The sequence below is a fragment of the Castanea sativa genome, chromosome 8, assembly GCF_040712315.1.
Source record: "Castanea sativa cultivar Marrone di Chiusa Pesio chromosome 8, ASM4071231v1".
NCBI lineage: Eukaryota > Viridiplantae > Streptophyta > Magnoliopsida > Fagales > Fagaceae > Castanea > Castanea sativa.
In genome coordinates, this window is record NC_134020.1 from 46,541,894 (window position 1) to 46,567,831 (window position 25,938).

The window sequence follows — 25,938 nt, forward strand, 5'->3', positions numbered from 1 at the left end:
CATACTTCCCCTCCTCCTTAAAGAGATTTTATACACAAAACACCTAGAAGGGAAAGATAACTTTTAAATAATATATACACATTCAAATGTTAGATCATTTGGAATTAGGGCTGAAAATGAACCAAATATTAAAAAATCAAAATTGGTTCATTTAATTTTATCAAGCTTATTACCAAGTTAGATTACATGTTCAAGTTTGGTTTAATCTTATTCATGAACTACCAGATTAACTTATTCTTTTCCTAAATATAGTAAACAACACAACTGAAATTTTTTTACTCCTTCACAAACCTACGTTAAAAATTAATAACTAAATTATCATTGAAATTATATTGTTTAAGTTAATTAAATTAAATGATTTTCATTTATGAACTAAGAAAAACTAGATCCATCAACCTTACATGTTAAAAATTATAAATAAAATGAACTATTTATGTTTTCAATGAATTAGAAATGACAATTTTATATATTGTGAACTTATTTACAAACTTGTACAATCAAATATTGTCTATATAAGTATATTTTTATACATGTGTACATTTTCAACACATCTATATTCAAATTGAGCCTCATACTTACAAGTTTGTTCACGAATATATTATTATGTTTGAGTTTTAACTTGTTTGATAGGAAAGCTTAAACTTGAGCTTGACTTGTCTCTAAATAAACAAGTATAAACAAGCTTTTTTCTCGAGCCAAACCCAAGTTATTCATTTAGAGCCTGTTTGGAATTCACTCTCAATTAGATTTTCAAAATTAAGTACCAAGAGCTCTAGTATACAAAAGTATCAGGGTAAATTTGGCTAAAACTGATTGTAGAATGAAGCTGACTTCAATCTTAATTAAAAAATTAATTTCTGAATAATTTAAAACATCCATTTCCAAATTACACCTAAAAATTTAATTTTTGGTTCTCCAATTTCTCCAACCATTGATCATTATGATTTATCAATCGAGATCATTGATTACAATGCCTTGAATTACAACTGATCAAAAAAATAAAATAAAAACAATGCCTTGAATTACATAGACCACAAGCTAAAGCATATATATGTATATTTGACTTGAAGACAATGTTATTAACTTGTATGGTCGCTATGTACAACAAAAGAAGGCATTGAAAGAATTGGATAATAAGGAACCCCCCCCCCTCCCCCTCCCCCTCCTCCTCCCCCAAAAAAATAAAAGTAAAAGTCCTGCGTGTTCTCTTTAAATTCAAATCGAGCTTGAATATGCAAAAAGCATAACAAAGAGCTGAGAACTATGAGAGCAATTACATAAAGCATCATATCAGAGCAAGCTTACCACAGATTTGATACATCATGAACTCCGCCCACTGTCCTCAATCATCATTCCTTTAAGACTTTTTGCTAACCAAATAGCTGTTTCCCTTGGGGAGACCTTGTCTTTTCCGAAAGGCTTCAAAACAACTGCGAGCTCCTCCAATCTATTATGCTGCAGCAACTCTGCAGACAATTCTAGTAGCCCTTCAAGTGCGTCTGCCCTTTGCCTGAAAGACTTAACATCCAAGATTTCCTTTGCTGGTGTTTCCTCTTCGGTCACAGGGGGGTTGGGCTTCATCGGCTCTGGGGTATCAGATTTCAGAACTGAAGGAACAGCATCTCTCACATCCACTTCCTTGGGACCAGAGTTCTCAGAAACATTTGTATTCAAACTCAAGGCTTCAGTGCCACGTGATGATTTAAAAGTTGCAGAAGCAGTCGCGTTTCTCATCTCTATTTCATCCCTTACTACATTTATCAGCTTATTAACATCCATATTCTGAACCCCCATCTCTACCGTTTCCAGAACTGGCTGCTCGCTTCCAACACGGAAACTACTATGCCGTATAACATGTATGACATCATCAAAAACTGGGGAAAGATGAGTGGCAGTTGGATTTTCAATTGTTGGATTTTGCAAAATGGTTCCTTTATCCAGCTGCAAACTCTTTTGGCTTGATGAAGGGGGAGACACAACTGAAGGGGTAGTCTCTGCTACTGATGATAAAAGTTCCCTTACAGTGAACTTGTCATCACCAATGGATGTAGATGTAAGTTTTGACTGTATAACTGTATCATGCCTACTGCTCGGCCTGCTTACAGGGGTATCATCTTTACAAACAAATCTTTCTTCAGAGCTCAGGACTGGGAGTTCTTGAACCACACTTGAACTCAATTTCTCGATAACAGGAGTGGTATTCTGAAGATCTATGATGTCCCCAGATGTTTGGACCAAGCACATCACAGATTTTTTAACATGTCCATGGTTTTCCCCAGCCATATTTTCAGACATCTCAGAATGCGCATGCAACTGGGTAGCTGGTGAGCAGCTGGCTGGATGTGATTCTATACATTCAGTATGAGTGATACTCTCATGATTAGGGAGTATCTGTTCTTTCATGTCAATTAAGGGAGTTTCTGCATCATCACAAAGCTCAAATCCTTGAATTGACACTGAAGATGACAATGAATTGCTACTATCTGTTTGCATTCCTTTTGAACCTCTTTCTTGAGCCTTTAGCGGCTCTTGTATTATGTGCCTAGAAACATGTGTTGAGCAACTTTTAGGTACTGCATGAGTCTTTTCAGCCTCATGGGGCATCTCACTTGGCCCTACCTTAACAGAACTGCTCACTGCATTTGGAACATCAAGCTCCACTTGCTTCATCCGTACCGGAAATGGCAATCGTCTGACCAAACTAGGAGGTGTTCTTTGCCTTGGCTTAGTAGGAGGTCCATCTTCAACAACTTGTTTTACAGGACCAGATGGAGGAGTCAAGTCATGTCTGGGTTTTGTTTTGGGTGAGGAGTCAATAACAGGTAACTGCAGAGGTAAATCACAATCTATCTTTGATCAGTTCAATTCATGTAACGAAACCATAACAGAGAATATAAATCGCAGTTGTACCTGATGCTTTAAAGAATGTGATCCCTGAATCCGCTTTGCAAAATCAAAGGATGCCTTTGCTGGTGTATCTGCATTGGACTTGAAACCAGGAGCAACAGCACTAGGTTTGGGCACTTTAGGCAATGCTTCTGCATTTGTTCTTTGGGTCAATGCAGCTCCAGTCTTTGTTCGATTGCCCCTCATTGGAGAACTATTTTCCCTAACTTTCCCTTCTTTTAATGCCATCATTATATGCTTAATGGTTTTTGGCGGCCTTGATTCAATATTGGATTGCTGTACATGATGAGAGGGTTTCATCACCTCCTGCTCATCATTTTTGACAGTGCATGTGTTAGGCCCATGTTCTTCTTCACTATGCAGGAGCTTCTCAGAGACATCTTCATCATCAATCGAAGCCAAATCTGTGTCAGTGCCCTTATTATTGCAGTTAGAGACCATTTCTGGTATGTATTTTTCACTAGAAAGCAAACTATCTTTGTCACTGCTAGAACTAGCACTGTTTTGGCTTTCAGCCATATTTCTCCGAGAATTACGACCACCAGAGATAGGCTTCTCTGGGGAACATGCTGACAGAGCGCTGAAAGATGGGCGATACTGATCAACATAAGGCTGCAAATATGGGTGCTTCAAAATCTCGGACGCCTGACCAAGGTACAAACCCAAAATGTTTAGATGAAGAACTGCTAATGAAATAGTTTTATTTTGACACAGCAAATTTAGTATAGAAGCTTACATTTGGCCGATGCTCAGGGTTTTTCCTCAGCATGCCCTTGATAAGTGTTTTCCTGTTTGTGAAATTCAAAAGAAACTGTTTATAATGCTTTACAGTGCCCAATATATAATAGCATATGATGAGGTAGGTGAAATTGAGTACATGTCACAATAAGCGGAAATCAAGTCACCCAATTTACTAAAGAACTTTAGCCAAATGTTGTTTAACCCCCCACCTCCTCTTCTCACTTCTCTCTCTCTCTCCCTCTCACACCCACACACACCCACAACCACACACCATAGATAGCCCTGACTCTTCTCTTTGTCTCTCATCAGAGAGCTTTTAGTTTTAACCACCAATGACAGTGACTGCCACTCTCTCTTTGACCAGCATATATACTTGTTTGACTCCAGCGATTTCTATGCCCATCTCTAACCCAATAAATGTTGGTCAATCCCCAAAATATGGATTTATTCAGCTTAACAGAAATCTAACAGAAATGGGAGAGAAGGTTTGTAATAACAAATAAGCTTAATAGATTACAGTATATATTGTAAAAGGATAACGGAGGCAGAATCTAAGTTGTTTACATGATATATGATTTGAACATTGCATAGATGGCCACACCCAATATTGAGGAAAATGGATGACTGCTTTTATGAACTCACCAACCAAATTTTTTTAAGTAATTGAGTTACTAGGCAAAAATAAAATCCACTATATCATAATGGGATCACATAAGTTTTCAAAATCCATCTACCACAAAGGTGTATGAGAGGTGTTAGATGAGAATTAAGACATTTATATCTTAATGATACTTGGCAATGTAGAAATCTATATATATATACACACTCAATCTACCAGGTACCATCACCTCCTAGGCTCCAGCACAGGGGCCTAAAGGCACAGTGAGGCAAAGCAAGAACATAGTCACTATCTTATAAAAAATGCAATCTAACCTGCTATGAAAGACACCTAGGCTCCAGTGGTGGGGCCTGTACGTGCAGCCAGGCAAAGTAATTGCCTACTCACTGCACAGACCCAGAGTAACACATTGAATGCTCATGTAATTATGATGATGTTGCATATAATCAAATTCAAGTGTAATAAGTTTAAAAACAGCAGGCTGGAACTTACAAGGACGGGGAATAACAGGATGGCAAAGGGCCAATAGAGGAACGATTTATCTTGCTAATTAATCCTGCCATATCCTGAAATCAGATGTATAACGCCAACATCAAACATCTAATAACAATAATTAAAATGAAGTGAGTTAGTGAAAATAGGTCATCATAAACTAAAGATAATTATTTATAGAAGCCTTTCCAAAGAGTGAAAAGCATATAAGATCATACGTTTACACCCTTGAGCACTTCCAAAGTGATAAAATTTAATTAGACGAACTAAATGCAAAACAGTTCATAAACTAAAGCATTGTTTTTTTTTTTTTTTTTCAAAACATAAAATATTCAGAATGCAAAGGCCAGTTTTCTTCTGGCCAAATCCTTCTCCCATAAACAAGGGTTGGAGGGTGAAGTTATGGATCCCACCCCATACAGGTGGATGAGTTTTATTTTTTATCAAAAAGAAATATAATACATACAGTATATATACACATAATAATAATGTATGTATCTATTTGTGAAGAAAGCGAAGGCAGGGTAAAACATGGATAGACATGTCTAACATCTACAGTTAGTCAGAGTAAAGTCAGTAAATAGCAGTTCAGATGGTTTGCCAACTAAATGATTCTGCGAAAAGCTTCCAAAAAAACATTTTAAGAAGGGGGTGTTTGGGGGGAGGGGGGGGGGGGGGGGTTACTTGCTGAAAAAAGGGCCTTATTGTGATTCTGACTGTTAGGAATTTTGGTTAACAAATTCTCATTCTGGAGCACTTCTACAAACTATTTTCATGATATTTGATTGTATTGCTCATTCAAATACAATTTACCAATATATGAAACAAAACAAAGAGCATGACAAGGTTCAATTTACTTAAACAAAAGGAAATTGTAGTCAAACCGCAATTGGTGACTCCAGTAGTAGAAATTATATAGTAAGTTCTTGTTAAGTTGAAGTATTACGTCAAAAGAGACATCTTATCAAAATCTAGATGTTAAAAAATGTCTTAACCAACGAAAACTATTCCTATAGAATATCAAAATACAAGAAATATAATTCAGTCAAAGGACTTACAAAAGCCTTAAAAGCAGGACGATGAGCAGACATCTCATACATACAGCACCCTGGTCAACAATGTACAATTTTTTTGATAGGTGTCAACAATGTACAATTTAAGGTTTAGCACAACAAGACTTAAGAACATCACTGGAATAGGATATAAAACACATACCTAGAGACCAAATATCAGATTTAAAACCATAAGGAATATCCGCCAGCAGTTCAGGACACATGTAATTGGGAGTTCCAACTACCTGCACAAGAAGGTATAGAACATTAACTAATGCCACGGAGAAAACACAAACATTAACAATTCCTTTTATTTTGTTCTATTATCATGTTGCTGTAGTATCATATAAGAGGTGGATAACTTTGAATTTACATTTACAGAATGAGCATCAGGACAAAGTTATATGGATGTTCATAAAATAGGAACCTATGGATAAGTTTTCAATAGAGAAGCTATGAATGAGAAAATTTTAATATATTTATGTAGCAATTTTAAGCCACCTTCAGGTAGAGTTATTTTGGACAAACAACTTAAAATTTTCAATTTCTAACCTTCATAAAAAGGAGATTGAAATTTAAGGTAAAGTGTCCTTGTCATTTATCAACCTCTAAAACTGTATAGAGCTATGATAAGATTCAATTAAAGCTATCAAAATTTATAAAAATCGTAATTTTATTGAAATGACTTTGCCTTAGCTTTAGGTAGGCTTGTCAGTTATATCATTACTTATTTTGATAAATGATGAACAGATAAGTGAATAGTTTTACTTCGAGACTTGTTTAGTATATGAATGGTCTTGATCATTTTGTTATAGCCTGGTGTCAAATGTAAACACTGAGTTTCCCATCCCAAACATTTGCATACAAAAAAACGAAGTTTCCATTTAAAGTACACATACCGAAGAGGCCAAGTCATCTGCCTTCAGTGTTTTAGCAAGTCCAAAATCCCCTATTCAGAAAGAAATGACAATAACAAGGAACATCAGACAATAACAGAATTAAATCGTAAATCAGTTTCAAATTTATCACAACACAATAACAACATAGACAAACTAACCAAGACGAATATCCTGATCTTTGGTTAGAAAGATGTTGGAACACTGCCAAGAGAGCAACAAACAAATTAGCATGTACAACGATGACATCCAACGGGGAGAAAAAGAAAAGCGACCAGCTTGTACACATACTTTTAGATCACGATGTAGGACGAAATTTGAATGTAAATATTCGACTGCCAGTAGTAGTTGTGTGAACCACTTGCAGAGTTTCTGAGCAATGTTCACAATTATCAACCCAAAGATATTGACTTCTAATATGAACATAAAAAATAAATAAATTTCTATTTGACAAGAAAAACTACCTCTTCTGGAAAATAAATTCCATTGGACTTTTTCATTAATTCGGCCCTGTTAACAATTCAAGCAAAATAAAAAATGTGGGATATTGAATGTAAATAACAGAAATCAAAACCTTCTATTTGAGGTTTGTAAATAAATATCAGAGAAGAAACTCACATGTCTCCACCTTCACAGTATCCAGTGACAATACAAACATAGCAACCCTACATTATTACAAAACATGGACTTTCTAATTCAGGAAAAAAATAAAATAAATACAGAACAATTTTGATCATATAATCAAGAATACACACAATAGTCCTCACCTTCTCGACCCACGCCTCCTTAAATTCAACAATGTAAGGGTGTTGAATTCGCGCAATTAGTGCCATCTACAGTTACTCACCAAAATTAACAACAAAAAAAAAAAAATTTAAAGTAATTATCCATGACAAAATTGCTGCACAAAACAGAATTGAAAGCTACCTCTTGATGAGCAGATCTTCTGCAACGCTCGGTTTGCCTAGCAAGCCGGATCTTCTTCAACACGTACCTGAAACAAAGAAAGAGATTCGTGGATTTCAATTCAATCTATGGAAAATGTATATTTACACAGAGCACTGAGATTGACAGTGAGAGAGAGATAGCGAGAGGCATTATTACTTCTTCTTCTCGGCCTTGTGGTGGACGAGAATGGCGGCTCCGAAAGCGCCGCGACCGATCTGCTCCATGATCTCATACTGATCCATGCGAGACTCCATCGGAAATCGAATCTATTCTTTCAAAAGAAAAAAAAGCGATCTTCTTATATTTCCTCAGCTTTCACACCATTTTCCTTTTCCAACACTTTTTTACATGAAGTGCGCATTAGAATAACCACCACCGACAATTGTGTTTCCCTCAAATTTTCTTCTACATCAAATTCAATTCAATTTTTCAGGATTTCTTTTTCTTTAATTTCATTCTCAAAATAATAACCAGCAACGAACTCGGAAAAATCTTGTACGAATGATTCACTGTACTAGCTTGCTGTTCACTCTACTCTGTTTTTTTTCTTAGGAACAATAAAAGGAAAGAAATACACTTCTACTACTTTCCTTTTTTGTTTTTTATTTTTTTAAATTTATATATTTATATCTGAAATTATGAGAAAGGAGGTGGTTATTTTAACTGGCGAGTATGGTTAGCGGTTAATCAGGATCTCAAACTAAAATCTTCAACTATGCCACTACGCTCTCTCTCTCTCTCTCTCTCTATTATGGTTTTACACGCCGACAGTCCCAGCTGGTCTGCTCATTTATTTTTGTACACGCTCTCTCTCTCATTATTATTATTATACTCATAGGAACCTTATGCCAAGTTTTCTAAAGAGTAAATGCCTAGCCAAAAAAACTGGTAGCAGTAATTGTAACCATAAAAACTTGGTCTCTTTCACACTAGCTCTTTTAATTTATTCCAATTCTCATTAAGTAGTGAAAAGTAATGCCTACACCCACAAGGTTGGTGGCCTAATGGAAAACGACTCGACCTTTCATATATATTGCATGGGTTCAAGCATGCCCATTAGCACTTTGTGGGTGTCTTATTCATTTGCATCCTGGGGCGAAACTCATTTTTTTCTTTACCAAAAAAAATAAAAAGTTCCTAGCCAATAGTAGGACTAGGTGTAATTTATGTACACGACCAGAGTTGACAATTTTGAAGCAAATGATTAGAGTATTATACACTCACAAAGATAAGGGGAAGCATAGTATAAGGGTGCATTAAAAGAAACAAGGTGTCAGTAGGCTCTCTCTGTTTTGAGAACCATGTGCTTGGCATAACGCTTGCCGCTACCTATTATTAGTCCTAACGTGCGCCAGGGAAGTGTTGCTTAAATCAAATCACAGAGGGAATTTTAATTTTTTTTTTACTTATCAATGACGCCCATGAGCTAAATGCCATATTGCCTTTTTGACATTGTTGGTATTGGTTGGCCACAATGCCAAAACTTTTACACATTGATTTAGGCTTTTAGCTAAAAGCTTAAGCCTCTTAACGCTCCGGCACTACTGGATTGGAATGGAATCCGCTAACTTGCGCACATGCAATTACGGAAAACGACGCAGACATCTGGGGAAAAGTTGCATAGCATTTAGTGTATTATTATTATAGCCACTTGTTGTTCATGGGACCCCCTTCACACTTTCCTCACGTGCTTCACTCATAATTAATTTTTGCCTAAGCTACCTTCTTCTTCTTCTTCTTCTTCTTCTTCTTCTTCTATTTTTCTTAAGAAAAATAACTGATGCTCTAAAGAAATTTAATAGTAACTAATTTTAAGAAATATTTTATAATAAATTAATGATAAAAAAATGCTGTAATAATTTTATTTTATTTCTAATAATTCATTAACAAATGCCTTAAGAACAACTATTAATTAAACCCTAAAAACTTTCTTAAAATAGTCATAAGGGCACCCATTAACTAGCTAGACCCATTAAAAATTAGCTTTGTGGAGTTTGCAGTTTATAATAAATTTTTAGTACCATTACTATTGAAGTTTTTTTAAGTTAGGGAGAGGTAGTTGGAAGTTGTTGTAGAAGGGAAAGAAAAAGGTACGACCTCACTTTCTATGCCATAAATCTAAGTGCGTTTCAATGACCATGAAGACTGTGATTTGGTTCATCAAAAAAAATGAAGACTGTGATTTGTCAGCATCAAAAAATAATAATAATAATAACAAAGCTGATCATTTAATAAAATCATAACCAGTGGGCTGTGGTTGGTCAATTTGTTTAAGTGCAAGGTAGTGGTTAGAGTTAGATGATTTGGCTTTCCATGTTAATCAAATTTCCATAAGAAATGTTTTTAATTTTTCGATTAGAATTATGTTACAATTTAATAAAGTTAACCTAAGTACCTAACTGTACTAGTTTTACACACCCCTGAACTACCATAGAACTAAAATCTCAAATTTCCATAAGAAGCTTAACCAACTTTCATTATGTTTTTACTTTTTCGTTACAATTTAATGAAGTTAACCTAAGTACCTAACTGTATTAGTTTTACACACCGCTGAACTACCATAGAACTAATATCTTTTTTTTTTTTTTTTTATAAGATAAAATTTTACTCTAGTCTAATCTAAGTATATATGTGTGTGAAGCTCCTTTCTGAATACTTGAATTCCGGCTCTTGCCTCCCACACCCCCACAAACACTTATACTTATGGAGTGACCATCGCACCAAGGGTATGCGGTGGTACTAAAATCTTTTCAACAGTTATTATAAGTACACAACATAACATTGAGAGAGAGAGAGAGAGAGAGAGAGAGTTTATGACATAGGACATGGTAGTTAATTAGATTCTTAAATATAATAAAGACATGATTCAATAATGGTAAGTGATTCGCAAAAATTAATGATAGTATATGACAGAGTTGTGAAATTGATCTATTTGAATTGTTGAACAGTTTTAAGATTACAAATTATTTTATAATTTTTTTGCTACAACTTTGACATGACAGATTGTAATTTGTAAATGGTTAATCATTACTTACACATAGAACCATTATTTTTATTTTTACCAATCACACTACCACATCACAATTATGGTAAGAAGTTGTGAAAATTTTTGTAGTCATAGACTTTTTGCAAATTGTCTCATCATGAAATCGACTGTTAAAACCAAAAATGTTGGAGTAAAAATGTCACATGGTCGGCCTGGATGCTTCAACTTAAAGTTGGTTGCCCATTTATTGTTGAAGTGCAATTAAAAAAGTCCTTTTTTATTTTTTTTTTCTTTAAATCAATTATGAGGTTTTTATTTTTTATTTTATAAATATATGGACGAAATTAGTTATGACTTATGTTGTTCAACTGAATGTAAAAATAGTAGAGACGTTTACACAAATTTTTTTTTTCCCTAGATAGGCCACGGGCACCACCTTAAGTGGGTTAACTATAACTTCGATCTTATTGGGTTCTTACCTCTTTCTCTTACAATCATTAGGCACATTTTGGGAACCAACTTCGTGCAATTGATGATTCATGTTGAACTCAACTAAGTCTTTTACTATTAGGTCACACACCCTAAGTTGTAATACAATATAAATATGTTAGTTGTAAATTGTAATTAAAGATCATAAAACAGACTCATAAACTAATTTCCTACAAACAAAAACTGATGCATATAAAGGAATGTGCTATACGCTACAAATTAAGAACTATTTTTGAATGATTTTTTATATATATAACATTTCTTATTTTGTATTAAGTCATTCAAACAGCATTTGTAATGATCCGAGTCAATCCTATGTAACCTTATAGTTTTTCAATCAGCCAGTGATAGCTTGTTGCAATTAATAAGATGGCCTTACAAAAAAAGGTGATTCTAAAAGTATATAGTTTTTTTTGAGGGAGTTCACATCCTAAAAAAATTCATCATCTCAATTTTGTATCTGGTTATGAATAATATACCAAATACACTTGGTGAAAGGTCACTCAAAATTAAACAAGTGATTTTTTTTCTCTCCAGTTAAATATTTCTACAAAAAAAATAAAAGCCAAATTAAGTAACTATCTTAACTAGCTAGTATGCTTTCCCCTGTTGTTATCCCATTTTTATTGCAAGCCAGCGCATGAAGCTATGTGATATATTTTTTTAACCATACCAGCTTCCAGCAAAAAATAAGAATGCAATCTTGTATAAATTGTTTCCCAAGATGCAGTGCAAGGATATTTGCGGTCTTTGGTGGTTGCCAACCAGTTTTGATCAATACTCTAAACAAATTAATAAGGCTTAGATCGACTGGATAGACATCATCAAGTCCTTAGATCTAGTTGTGGGCAAAACCAATTACCATATTGAAATATATAAAAACTTTATTATTAGTTTAGAGAATAATTTTAGAGATTTAATTAATGGGGGCAAAACCAATTACCATAATCTATAAGGGAATAAGTTCAGAGATTTAATTATTAGTTTTTGAATATTGCATTAACTAAAAAAATAATAAGAAAATGTAATAATTCTTACTGAGAATGATACCATATTGGTACCAAAAATAAAGAGAAGAGAGGTAAGATAATCCCTAACAATTAATATAGTTTTAAAAAAACAATTATTAGAAATACTTACATAATATATATGTTGCAACTTTGCAACTCGAACCCACTTCCCAGTTCCCCCTACTCCCAGAAACACTTATGGCTTGGATGGGAGGTACCAACTCACCCAACTGAGCAACAATTCCTTTAAAATATAGTTTTAGTATAGCTTTTGGTTTGTATATAAATAAAAAAAAGTATAGCTTTTGTTAAGAGTTTAAAGTAATCACACATTTTATTGTTTTACGTTTTTTTTCCAAAACATGATATCAATCATACAAAAGTCTTTGATCATATTTAAATTAAAATATGAAGAATTTGAGATATATCCTAGCATTATTTCTCAAGATGAGAATATTCTTCCATATCCCCGTGTGATTGGACTTTGATCACCCAAAAGTTGTCTTCTCGGCTCTGAGCAACTAATAATTTACCAAAAGTTATCCAAATAGTGATTTACCAAAGCAATCAATTTTCTCTCTTATGTTTATGATGACTTAAGAGCATTCTGATCGGCTGTTTTAAGAAAAATCTCATTTTGACATATTAAACTCCTACTTTATCATTTTACAACATCACATTTATCAGATGTTTTATTCTTCCCTTCTATAAATTAAAATAATATTTCTTACACATTAAAATAATATATTTCCTACTCCAATCATTATCGTCGTTGTCGTCAACACCAACAACAACAATGGCGGCACAACCACCACTGCCGCAACAACGGCCACCCCCACCACCGGCACAAACCCACATCCACCACCGGTACAAACCCACTTCCACCACATCAAACAAACCCACTACCGGCACAAACCCACATCCACCACTGGCACAAACCTACTTCCACCAAATCAAACAAACCCACATCTCAAATCCACCAAATCAGTTATAAAACTAATAACAACGAGCAAAGATCGGATATACACCGAGACATACGACAAGAGTTTCAGATCTATGAGCTCTGGGTTGGGTCGGCAAGCTTCAATCGACGAGCTGAGTTTCAGATCGGCGAGCTCTGCTTCAGATCAGTGAGTCCCTCCAGCGAGTCCCTTCGGATTGGCGAGCCCCTTCAATTGGAATTGTCTTCTTCTTCGTGACAGGAAAAAAAAAAATAGAGAAAGAAGCGCAGAGAAAGGGAACGGAAAAAAAAAAACCCGAAGCCAATGAAGATGCTGGAGAAGAAAGAAGAAGAAAAAGGGAAGAGGGAGTGACTGAAATGAGGAACAGGCGAAGGAAGAAAGAAGGAAAAAGGAGGAGAGAAGAAAGAAAAGTAATAAAAGAAGAGAGAGAAAAGAATAAAAAAGTAATTTTTTTTAATACACCAGTCCGTACCGTTCTAAAGATAGAACGGTACTGTAGAGTGTTTCAAAATTTTGAGACATTTGACACAGCTGATGAAACTTTCTTTTTTGTGTTTAGTGTGTCAAATGTGTTATATTATAGCATTTTAACACATTTAAGACATCTAATGATAGTGCTCTAAGTATGTCTTACATATGTTCTGGACCTGTAGGGCACGAAACTCAAGGCCTTAAATCACGCTGGGCCTAAATATGTAATTCTAAAATCTTGAAGCTCAATCTGTTCAGTGGTGTCGAGCTTGCAGTCAAGTCTGCAATTGAGCAAGTAGATTGAACAGGTTTTAGAGCAATTTATTTTGAGTAGTCACTGTGTCTTTAACTTGTTTTTTAAAATACAACTTATAGACGCTAAAAGATTACAAACTCATCTTTACAATTGGACATGTTTTGGAAACGGTTTGTCATCACTAACAAAGTATAATCCAAACATTGAGAAATAGTAAGAAGAAAAAAATGATATATTAGTTAATTACATAAACTTATCTATTTTTAGAAACATATCATACATACGAATTGTTTTAATGGGTTAAATATGATATAAAAGTAATAAATAAATATAAAAGGTGGTGCATTAGTTATTTACAAAAATATATTACAATTTTTAAACTCTAAAAGGCCATTAATGAAGTTTTACATATAATATTTTTACAGAATCAAATAAGTTTATATCAAAGGAATGCAGTTTATTTTTTGTGGGTCAAATACGTTGGTCAAGTAGGTGTATTATTGTTCATCAAAAAAAAGTAGGTGTATTGTTAGTTCAACTAGATATGTTGGGTGTAAGTAAGTTTATTATCATAATAATTTTCACAATTTTGACCACAATTTGTCTACGTGACGAGTGGTAAGTAATATAAAAAAAAAAAAAAAAAAGATCTATAATTTAACCACTCATAAGTCATAGCAACAAGTTATGACAAAATTGTAGTAAAAATGACTGGTAGTAGACTTATTTTCGTTGGGTCCCTCGGTCGAGTAATGTAGCGATTACTATATTAACAGAGCTGGCTGACAGCATATCCTCCACTACATGTGAGTTAAAACGGCGGCCTGGGTTGTTTGTACTAAAATGTTTGATGTGAAAATATCAACAACTTAATTGGGTATTACAGTTCCACTGTCGTGCCAATATATAGAGTGGTTGGTCAAACTAGTAGCCATGTTCCTTTCCAAAATAACGTAGATTTTGTGCGATGCAGAAACGTGATAGTTCTTCTGGCCTCAAGCTGAAACCACGCTTACTACCTGGATTATCACATGGCCACACGTTAATCACAAGTTATAAATAGGTTCTTAGTATTATTTAAAAGATTAACAACTAATACCTTATTATGAGATAATTAAGTGAGAGAAACCAAATAATCTGCATGGATACGAGAGATGTAATTTACAATTGCACAAACATGGTCTCACAACGAAAATATTAGTTTTATCCCGCTACCCATTACCCAAAGCACCCTAAAGTCACAAACTATTTTTATAAACAGCTCGTGATGTAATGAGTGATGGTTGGTAAGTAAACAAATGATGTTAGTAGTGAACTTAGATGAGAACTAGTAAAATTTGTCATATTAATAATTTATAAAAATATTATAAAATACTTTGTGGTTGTGTCATTATTCAAATAAAAATTAGTTTTTTAATTTATTTTTTATTACACAATGCTCACTTTTAGAGGGACAAAGATGAATAATCAAAGCATGTTTGGCCAATGACATCCCTCTACGAGGTTTAGGGCTTGTTTGGTTTGGCCATGACTCAGTTTTCATAACTCAAAACTCATAACGCATAACCCAAACCTCACTTTATCTCAAAAACTCCAAAATTCTTGTTTGGTCACATAACTCACCTTTTGCTACCATAACTCATATTTTACAAACTGAAAACACCAAAATTCTGTTTTCAGTTTCCATTATCCATCACCCAAAAACCAAGCCAAACAAGATTTTTTTGGTGAGACACATGCATCTTGGAAACTTAGTGATGAAAATTGAGTGATGTCACTCACAAACATAGGGCTCGTTTGGTTTATAGATAGCTCAATTTTTATATCTCAGTTTTCATAATTCAGTTTTCAAAACTCATAACTCAGTTCTTAGTTTTTGAAAACACCTGTTTGCTGTTTGCTGTTTCCATCACTCTAACTCAAATTTTTGAGTTTGGAGTGATGGAAGCAACGGTTGAAAACTAAGCAAAACACAATTTTTTTGTGAGAGCCATGTGTTTTGAGAACTCAATTCTAAAAACGGAATGATATGATTCAAAAACCCACTCATCCAAACAGGTTCATAGTTTCACGGATTGAATCTCCTTACTTACACCTAACATTAAAAAAGAAATGTTCGAAATTGGGTTTCTAGCCAAATTAAAAACTGACTTTCTCCAAGCATTGGACTTTACGACAAATGAAAATCGATCCACGTACTATAAGCAGTTCTTACATAAAAATAAAGTTTTGACCCAATTATTATAGGTCCAGTATGTCTGAGATTCTTTGACAGATGCAACCTTCTAAACACTCAAACCCAAGCCATAGCCCATAGGCCCCATAAGTAACAATTGATGTGTCGAGATAGTCTTGAGGCTGATTATTCTTGTAGTAGGCTGGAAGGGTCAAGTCTTCAGCCACAAGGCCCAGAATCCTGAAGGCCTATGGTTGTTTGGGTATCGGAGTTTAAGAGTTAGCCTGTCGGCTGACTGGCAATTCACGCATGTATAAGCATATTCTTATATATGTATTGAGTTGTCAATGGAGCGCTGTCACATAAATTCATTATTAAAACTTGATAGGCCAAAAGCGTATTGACCTTTTATGATAGATTAATTGATTAATTAGTTAAATTTAATTAATTAATTAAATTAACATACAAATGCGTGGTAGTACAAACAAATCACCAACAAACTAAAGTGCAGCGGAAAATAAATTTGACACGGTGATTTATTTACAAATGGGGAAAACCTCAAAAGCAAAAATCCCACCGGGTGATTTTAAAGTTATCACTCCTAAGAATCCACTATTATCACAACAATAGGTTACAAGTAAAAGAATCTTAGTACCTTATACCAACTTACAGTTGAACCCTTACCCCGATACCTAATTGGATTTGTTCTATAGTGACAATCTCTCATTTTCAATGCACGACTCTTAGTACGTGACTAATTAATTGCGCGGATCCCAGTATGCGACTTTAATCACCAACTTGAAAAAGATATTGGCTGCAAAGTTTTTCAGTTCATCCTCACAATGAAGAACAAGTAGTTGCTTGGTTACAAAACCCTACAATGCATAAACACAGTAGATTCTTCACAAAGAGATGAACTAGGGCAAATTTTGTCTCCGGTTACAAATTGCTTGAACAGTCTTTGCAACTTGTGTCTCAACTATGCGTAACCTAATACAGCCCTTAAAATAATCCTTATATATGTCTAGGGTTATGAGAAAAGAAGGCTCAAAGACATATCCACGGATTGGAATAAAAAACAGATTTGAAAAACTATTTTTCTTAAACCTCGACAGCTAGAGGTGTCGAGATGTTGTCGAGCAGCTGTCGAGCCTCGGGACTGGAACAGCTTATTAATGCTCAATAGATGAAGCCGTTGAGCTTTAATGACAGCCACTTCTTCAACTTGTTTCTTGGACAAACTTACATAACTTTAACACTTGATCTTGAAACAAGGTTTCTTGATGCATTAAACTCATCCTAAATCTACCCAATTACAAGTAAAGTGTGTTTTGTCAAAGGATTAGCAAGTGAAGAACGACATATGTTTTTAACAAGTGAACCACATATGTCCTAACAAAACTGTTTTATTATAAACTAATTACAACATACCACATCAACAATAATAATAATAAACTTGATGTCACTAGATTTATTGTTTTGAGCCCGACACCATGACACCAAGCCTAAGAAGTGACTTTAGGGACCTTCATCTTAGAGCATTAGTATTGGGGGTGTAAAACCCCCAAAATTGCTATTTTACACCCACACACACCTAAAACTGGTTTTTTCCAGGTATCTATTGTTTAAATATTTTACCAACTTGCTACAGTAAGGTTGTATAAATTCAATCTTGAGTATTAACATTGGGGTCTGTAAAACCCCCAAATTACCATTTTACATTCTCAAAGGCCGAAATCTTGCTTTATTTGGGTTGTTATTGCTAAAATATTTTAGCAATTATGAACAGTAAGTCCGTATATATACAAACTACTATAGCGTGGTTGTAAAACAAAAATATAGTATTTTATTTGGTTTGTTTTAGAGGAAGAGATAGAAAGAGAGTAGAAGAGAGAGAGAGAGTTGGGGAGGAAGAGAGAGAATGAATAGGGTTGAAAAATAAGAATTGAGATATGGGGTGAGTTTAAAAATGAGATGGTAAAATAGATAAAGTAGCTTTTGAGCGTGTAAAATAGGTTTTTTTTTTTTTAGATACCTAGATGCGAATGCTCATTGTAGCAATTGCTTATATTTTTTTATTCTTTTTTTCTTCTCACTTTCCTCTCTCTCTCTCTCTCTCTCTCTCCCCCCCCCCCTAATCTTATAGTTTTATATTTATTTTATTGGGTAGTTTATTTTATTGGTTTGTATATAAAAATAAGAACTGAGATGTTAATTGTTTTGTTAAATGAGTTGGTAAAACCGATAAGGTAGCTTTTTAGGATGTAAAATATGTTTTTTTTTTTTTTTTTTTACAAACCTGGATGTAAATGATATAGGTTAGAAATATGATTGAAAATAGCAATATCTAGAAATTATAGCACTTTTAAAAATGTGAGTTAATTACACCCTTTTTAAAATTATAGTAATTATGAGTTGAAGCCATAATTTCAAGTAAACCCCTTTGCATAAGAATCAGTAAAAAAATCACAATGAAATCCACTTCTTGCTTGAGCCTTCGTGATGGATGAGGTTAGAGAGAGAAGAGGGGGAGAGGGGCTCTGTCAAAATCTTGAAAAAAAGGACAAGGATTTTGAGCTCAAATAAAAATCATGAGTTAGACTCTCAATTTCAAATAGGAATTGAAATTGAAATTCCTTTAACTATTGCTAACTCACTTTTGCTTATGATGATGTAAAAACATGGATTGAACTCGCAATATATACTCTTGAAAATGTGAGTTCAACTCGCATTGCTTAAGAGTACAATTTTAAGTAAAACAACGTATTTTCAATATCTTTTAATATTATATTTTTCAGCCATTAAATATAATACATAATTGTCTTTGTAATTTCCTTGAAGCCAAATCCCTATTTTTTAGCTATGTTTGGATATGTTAGAAATACTGAATTGAATAGTATTGTATTTCTCACCGAAAGAATATATATAAGTGTCTTTATATAGGAGGCATATGAGTGTAGTACAAGTAAATATGAGTGTAGTACAAGTAAATATGAGTGTAGTACAAGTAAGAGTGCTATACAAGTAAGAGTGCTAAACAAGTAAACTAGTTGGGCCTAAAGCCCACAACACTATATATGTTAACAGCCCCCCTCAAACTCAAGGTGGATGTGAGACCAACTTGAGGTTGTCAACCAAAGTACGAAAGCGTCCCTTAGGATGTGACTTGGTGAAGATATCTGCAAGTTGATCTGTAGAGGAGACTGAGATTAGCTTGAGAGCACCATGGACAAGATGATAACGGATAAAATGACAATCGATCTCGATGTGTTTAGTCCGTTCATGGAAGACATTATTGTGAGCAATATGAATGGCACTCTTGTTGTCACAATAAAGAGGAGTAGCAGAGGATGTCGACACACCTAAGTCTTTGAGAAGCCATCGTAGCCAAAGAAGCTCAGATGTGGTATCAGCAAGGGCACGATATTCTGCTTCAGTACTAGAACGGGCCACATGAGTTTGTTTCTTGCTTCGCCAAGAAATCAGAGAAGAACCAAGAAGAAAGCAATAACCAGTGGTGGACCTGCGATCAGTGGGATCTCCTGCCCAATCAGCATCAGAAAATGCACGGAGAACAAGAGGAGACCGAGCAGAGTAGAAAAGACCATGGAAGAGAGTGCCCTTTAGGTACCGAAGAATGCGCAGAACAGCAGCATAATGAGTCGATCGTGGAGCAGACAGATATTGGCTCACCTGGTGAACAACATAGGAGATGTCTGGACGAGTAACAGTGAGATAAACTAGGCTGCCAACTAAGCGTCTGTAAAGAGAGGGATTAGACAATAGTTTCCCCCCTGAGGGAGTCAGATGCGCGTTAAGCTCGATTGGAGTGTCAACAGTCTTGCTATCAGTGAGTCCAGCTCTAGACAAGAGTTCAGAGGCATACTTGGCTTGAGTAATGTAAAGTCCATCTGTAGAATGAGTGATTTCAAGACCCAAGAAGTAGCTGAGATGTCCAAGATCTTTCATTTCAAACTGCTGACTGAGAAAATCCTTGAGTTCTTGAATGCCACTGAGGTCATCACCAATTATGATCATATCATCCACATTCAGGAGAAGTAAAATAGTGCCTTTGTCAGTGCGACGAAGAAATAAGGCAGAATCATAATGACTGGCCATGTAACCCAAACGAGAGATGGTAGAGCTGAACTTGGCAAACCAAGCACGTGGAGCTTGTTTAAGGCCATAAAGTGCACGTCGAAGGTGGCAAACCTTGTTTGATTCAACAGAAAGACCAGGAGGAGGTTGCATATAAACTTCTTCACTCAAATCCCCATTAAGGAATGCATTTTTGACATCCATCTGGAAAAGATCCCATTTACTGGCAGCAGCAACAGCTAAGAGGGCACGAACAGATGAGATACGAGCAACCGGAGCAAAGGTCTCTTCATAATCAATCCCATACTCCTGTGTAAAACCTTTTGCAACAAGACGAGCTTTGTAGCGCTCAATGGACCCATAAGAGCGAGTCTTAATCTTGTAGATCCACTTACAACCAACCACAGATTTCCTAGGGGAGAGAGTGACCAAGTCCCAAGTATGATTTTTAGATAATGCATCAAGTTCCTCTTTCATTGCAATCTGCCATAAAGGGTCAGTGGAAGCCTCACGATAGGTGTGAGGCTCGTGTAATGTAGCAAGGGTAGTGTAACAATGATAGTCAAGTAAATGTGCAGGAATGGACCTTACCCGAGTTGAGTGACGAGGTGGAATGTCTTGTACATGATCTTCAGGCGGAGCAGGAGCAGGGGAACCAAGATCAAGGTTGGGTAGCTCGTCTCCGACTTGTTCATCTTCCACCTGTTCATTAAAAGGGGAACTAGGAAAGGGATCAAGGATTTCTGGTGGTTGGACAGAGAAGTTAATAGGAGAATCAGGAGCAGCTACAAGAGGATCAGGATCAGCTATAGGAGGGTCAGGAGCAGCTACAGAAGGAATTTGCGTCTCATCTGGAAATAGATCTAAGACAGAAAAGGAAGATAAAGAAGTATGGAAGTGAGAGAGCTCAACAAAGAGGCGATGTTCCCAAAAGACAACATTACGGGAGACACGAAGACGATGAGAAATAGGATCATAACACCGATACCCCTTTTGAGTTTCGCCATAACCAAGAAAACAACAAAGTCTTGACCTAGGCTCAAGTTTGTTATGCTCATGTAGCTGAAGAAGAACGAAACAAGCAGAGCCGAATGAGCGTAGGTGGTGATAGTCTGGAGGTGACCCAAAAAGGCGCTCATATGGAGTTTGATTTTGGATGACAGGACTGGGAATGCGATTAATAGTATGAACAGCATGAAGAGCAGCTTCGCCCCAAAAAGGAGCAGGAACTTTGGCAGAGAGAAGAAGAGCACGAACAGTGTCAAGAATATGACGAAGTTTTCGTTCGGCTCTACCATTTTGCTGAGAGGTACCTGGACAAGTTAGTTGATGAACAGTGCCATAGGAATGCAAAATAGCTTGGAAAGCATATTGAGTGTACTCAAGAGCATTATCAGATCGAAAATTTTTGATACGTTTAGAAAATTGAGTTTCAACCATTTTTGCAAAATTAGAATACACTTGCAATAATTCAGAACGATGTTTCATATTAAAGATCCAGCTATAGCGAGAGTAATCATCAACAAAGACAATAAAATATCGAGATCCACCAATACTAGAGACAGAGGAAGGTCCCCAAACATCAGAATGAATAAGGTCAAAGATATCAGTGGATATAGATTCACTAGAATTGAAAGGCAAAGCTGGTTGTTTTCCTAATTGACATGAAACACAATCAAAATTTTCTGTAGACATTGAACCTAGCAAACCTCTAGAAGCCAATTGTTGTACACGGGAAGAAGATGCGTGATCAAGTCGAGCATGCCAAAGAGCAAGAGAAGGAATAGAAGAAACTGCAGCAGCTGCGGCAATAGAAACAGGAGCAACAAGTGGAAGACGAAGGTTGTCCACGGGAAACATACGCCCAACTCTGGGACCGGTCCCTAGCTCCTGTCCCGTCCTTGGATCCTGCACAATACACCCAGAATAATCAAATATGATTCGATAACCCAACTCGGCTAATTGTCCCACAGAAAACAAATTGTAAGAAAGGTCAGGAACATTAAAGACCCTAGAAACGGAGAGGTTGGAGGTTGAAACGGAACCTATATTATGACCAAACATTGTGGAACCATTTGCTGTGCGAATAGTAAGAGGGTGTGGTGCAGGTTTAAGTTCAGAAAATAAGGACGAGTGAGGTGTCATGTGATTGCAACAAGCAGAATCCATAAGCCAAGAGGAAGGAGACATACCGGACAAAGCTGAGAGAGAAGAGGAATAAGATGCATTACCAACCATACGAATGACATTGGCGATGATGTTTTTAAGGTCATCTGTGGTCATGGTGAAAGTGCGACCTGAAGACTTTGACTGTGCAAAGACGGGAGCCATTGGTTGGACACTCTCAATGTTAGCAATAGTGGCAGAAGAACCTGAACCAGAACCAGCTGATTTATTGCGCTCAAAGCAAGTCTCAATATTATGGCCAAAACGTTTGCAAAAATTGCAAAAACGTTTGCTAGATTGTCGGCGACGATTGTTGCAAAAGGAAGAAGACCTGTCCTTATTCTTTATTTAGAAGCAAAATATGCAAAAATGGATTGCAAAAATGAAATCTACGCGAAAAACTGGGTAAGGAGCACCTGGGCTGCAAAAAGTCAACTCTGCGAAAAAGTCAACGGTCAACAGCTGGTCAACGGTCAACAGAAGTCAACGGTCAGCGGTCAGTCAATGATGACATGGCGGGTGATGTCAGCAGCGCGCTGGAAGGTGACGTCAGCGATGACGTGGCAGGCTGACGTGTGAAGCTGACGTGGCAGGATGACGTGGCTCAGGGCTGACGTTAGCAGGAGCAGTGGTCTTTGCAGTGTTCGAACTCCCCAACGGCGGCTGCTACAGGTCCGGAACCTGAGGACGGTGTCTGGAAGACTCGAAGGTTCAACGGTGAAAGGCTGTGGCAGTTGTTGTGACAGCGGAAGCAATATTGAGAATGAAGTTACACCAATAAAGACAAGACTGCTAAGAAAAGGTTAGAGCAGTAGCTCTGATACCATATTAGAAATACTGAATTGAATAGTATTGTATTTCTCACCGAAAGAATATACATAAGTGCCTTTATATAGGAGGCATATGAGTGCAGTACAAGTAAATATGAGTGTAGTACAAGTAAGAGTGCTATATAAGTAAGAGTATTAAACAAGTAAACTAGTTGGGCCTAAAGCCCACAACACTATATATGTTAACAGGATGGAAAGAAAATGGAAGAAAAAGAAAGAAGGGGATGGATGAGAAGAAATATTCTTTGTTTGGTTGAAGAGAAATTGAGAAAGAGAAAGGAAAATGGAGGGAATGGACTTCCATGGGGCCTACCATTCTTTCCTTCCAAATTGGAAGGAAATAAGACAGAAGAGAGAGTTGTACATGAGGTCTCTTTCCCTTCTTTCTACCTTGTAAAACAAACAAAAGACCTTGTAAAACAAACCAAAGAGAACTATTTCCCTTTTCTTTTCTTTATTTCTTTTCCTCTCTCTCCTCTTTCCTCTCCCTCCCATTTGCCAAACATAGACAATCATTTTAATTTTGGAGGGCTATAGTCTGACCTTTGAACCTTATAATGAGAGCTTGCCCTTTGATGTTGAACTATCATGTGCCTTAACATGCGTTTGGAAGTTGGAACTGTCAAAATAGCATGAAGAAAATGAATGAGATTTTGTTGTTTAATTGGAGAGAGGGAGAGAGAGCATTTGAAGATGTAAACTGAGTCAAAAAAAAAAAAAAAACACAAGACTCATACACAGTATCCTAAAATAATTTTAAGGGGTGTAAATGTGTAACCAATTAAAAATTAAGATTTTAAACTTTCAAAAATAATAAATTAAAATTTCTAGTTTAATTTCCAAAATAATAAGTTAAGCATGATTTTTGATTGGTCGCGTAGACATGATACACAAGTCCAAATATTGAGGATTAGATTGTTGAAGATACTAATATATATTATATGAGTAATGCTAAAATCACAAACTATTTTATAACATTTTTACAAACTATTGTTGTACCTAAGTTTTAACTAGTTTTCATCTGAACTCACAACTAACATAAATACATAACTTTTTCATTTACTAATAACCACTCACTGCATCTGCAGTTTGTACAATTTTTTGCAAAAATATCATCTCCAGCTTTTTTCTATATATATGTATTTGTAATGTGTTGACTAGCACTGCTTGTACTTGGCCACAAGACTGAGGACCATTGGCAAAAAGACGAGGAGCATTAGCATAAGCACATGGCCACACGTTAAGCACAAGTCATAATAGGTTCTTAATATTATATTATTTAAAAGATTAACAGCTAATTTAGCAAAAAAAAGAAAGATTAACAGCTAATACGATATTAAGAGATAAGCGAGAACCAAATAAACGTAGCTAACAGTTGCATTTGACCTTTAATTTTAATGCACAAACATGACCTCACAATGAAATTATGAAAAATATGAGATTTTAAACAGAAATTGACTATTAACTCAGCAATTTTAAATAAGTAGAAATTTTTTAGTAAAATAATGAATAAGTAATGCGGTCCACCATAAAAACAGTATACTTTCTCCACTTTTGGAGGGACAGCTGTATAATCAAAACATGTTTGACTAATGATTTAATAAAATATAATTTCCAGTTGTATAAGACATAAATATCTTTGTACTTGGTCACTATTCTTGGATGGAAGGAAAGGAAAGAAAGGGAGGAAAGAGAAGAGAAGAAAACTGCTTTATTTGCTTGGAAAAATTGAAGAAGAGAAGGGAAAGGAAAATGAAGGGAACAGATTTTCATGGGGCTCACCTTTTTTTTGTTACCTTCCAAATTGGAAGGAAATGAGTAAGGAGGGAGAGTTGTACATGAGACCCATCTCTTACCCTTATTTTCTACCTTGTAAATCAAATAATATGAAGGAGAATTATTCTCCTCTCCCTTCCATTTCTTTTCTCTTCCCTCTCTCTCCCTTTTGCTAAAAATAGTTAATTTTCATTTTTGGAGGGCTATTTTGCTAAAAAATAGAGTCTGTTTATGATCCGCTTATTTTGCTGAAACTGAAAACTTTTTGTTGAAAGTACTGTAGATAAAAAAAAAAAAATGTTAGTTGAAATAGTACAGTTAGATTCATGAATAGTACCAAAAAAGTACAGTGAGACTTATAAATAATAACAAAAATAAGTTGAATAATAAAATAAGTTGGTAAAAAATAAGCTAGTCAAACAGACACACAGTCTATGATTCTAAATTGTATAATATGGGCCCACCCTTTGTGTTGAACTTTTATGCGCCTTCACATTGCGTTTGGAACAACTGAAAGAGGATGGTGAAGGAAAGGATGGAGTTTTTGCTTTTTAAATAGTATGAGAGAAAAGAAAAGAGAGCAAAAAGTGAAGGAAACTCAATCAACTGGATCCAACTTTTACGATCCGCCCAATTTGGACAGAAATGAAAGAGAAATGAGTAATAAAAAAAATTTCAATTGCCTTATTTGACTTTATTTGGCTCCTAAACTACAGTTTTACCCATTAACTCTTTTCATTCATTTTATTTATTTATCAAGATATAAAAGTAAAATACATATATTTTTCTTTTTATTTCTCTTTCCTTTGCAACGAAAAAAAAGAAAAAGAAAAAAAGAGAGAGAATAAGTATAGTATTATCTTTTATTTTATCTTTTCCTCCCTAGTTGCAAACATGTATGAGATAAACTTTTTTTCCCCCTTTTAATATGCTATCCTCCTTCTTTTTTGTTTTTCCTTAATTCAGCTCCAAGCCTCCAACCAAACAGCATAAGATTCTAATCAAATCCATATAGAAGTTTCTTAATAACTAAATTTTAGAAATATATATATATATATATGTA

At 35.4% G+C, this 25,938-nt stretch overlaps 1 protein-coding gene across 1 annotated transcript; it reads right to left on the minus strand.

The window, feature by feature from the left end:
• Positions 1-930: 930 nt before the first annotated feature.
• LOC142608150 (serine/threonine-protein kinase Nek5) lies at positions 931-8,192 on the minus strand. Its single transcript, XM_075779861.1, has 14 exons — positions 7,812-8,192; positions 7,635-7,701; positions 7,475-7,540; positions 7,326-7,372; positions 7,172-7,217; positions 6,999-7,079; positions 6,869-6,911; positions 6,711-6,760; positions 5,975-6,056; positions 5,818-5,867; positions 4,760-4,833; positions 3,644-3,695; positions 2,911-3,552; positions 931-2,826 (listed from the first exon to the last, which is right to left on the minus strand). The coding sequence occupies exons 1-14, from the start codon at positions 7,907-7,909 to the stop codon at positions 1,321-1,323; spliced, it is 2,904 nt and encodes a 967-aa protein (XP_075635976.1). The 5' UTR covers positions 7,910-8,192; the 3' UTR covers positions 931-1,320.
• Positions 8,193-25,938: the final 17,746 nt, after the last annotated feature.